The sequence below is a fragment of the Sinocyclocheilus anshuiensis genome, unplaced genomic scaffold, assembly GCF_001515605.1.
Source record: "Sinocyclocheilus anshuiensis isolate Anshui unplaced genomic scaffold, SAMN03320099.WGS_v1.1 C31876888, whole genome shotgun sequence".
NCBI lineage: Eukaryota > Metazoa > Chordata > Actinopteri > Cypriniformes > Cyprinidae > Sinocyclocheilus > Sinocyclocheilus anshuiensis.
Genome location: NW_015606284.1, coordinates 1 through 554, shown reverse-complemented (window position 1 = coordinate 554; position 554 = coordinate 1). Strand labels below are relative to the sequence as shown.

Below are 554 nucleotides of genomic sequence, written 5' to 3'. Positions count from 1 at the left end.
TTTTCAGGGTCAGGCCCAAGAGTGCCTGTTGGAAAAATCTATGTTGGACAACAGGAAGAGCTTTCTCGTCGCTCGGATAAGTGCCCAGGTACTTGCTTATTTTTCTACCATTTACAAGTACATTTCATCTTAAGATTAAGGTTCGTTGCTAAATTTGAGCATGCTCATGGCTATATATATCCCATTTGCTGGCAGTATGACTGTAAGATAAGTTTGGATATGAAATCTTTTTGTCTGCAGGTCGTGGACTATTATAAAGAGGCATGCAGAGCTCTGGAGAACTCAGAAACCGCTTCAATGTTAGGAAAGATACAGAAAGACTGGAAGAAATTAGTGCAAATGAAGATTTATTACTTTGCTGCAATTGCTCATGTGAGTCTTCTATTCAAACTGAGGTTGGATTAACTACAGAGCAGGCTGGTCAAATGTGATTTTTTATTTTTTTAATGTTTCTAAGCGAGTCATTCAAATCCTTGTTCTCTCAACAGTTGCACATGGGAAAACAGGCAGAAGAGCAGCAGAAGTATGGAGAGAGGGTACAACATGCCTGTTTT

General features: G+C 39.4%; 1 protein-coding gene across 1 annotated transcript; it reads left to right on the top strand.

Annotated features, from left to right (window-relative positions):
• Positions 1-12: 12 nt before the first annotated feature.
• On the top strand, positions 13-536 carry LOC107682218 (tyrosine-protein phosphatase non-receptor type 23-like; the record flags this gene model as incomplete). The annotated part of the gene is made up of 3 exons (XM_016478537.1): positions 13-88; positions 241-372; positions 489-536. Coding segments are annotated over exons 1-3 (228 nt in total), but the record flags the coding sequence as incomplete, so codon positions are not given.
• Between the last annotated feature and the right edge of the window lie 18 nt (positions 537-554).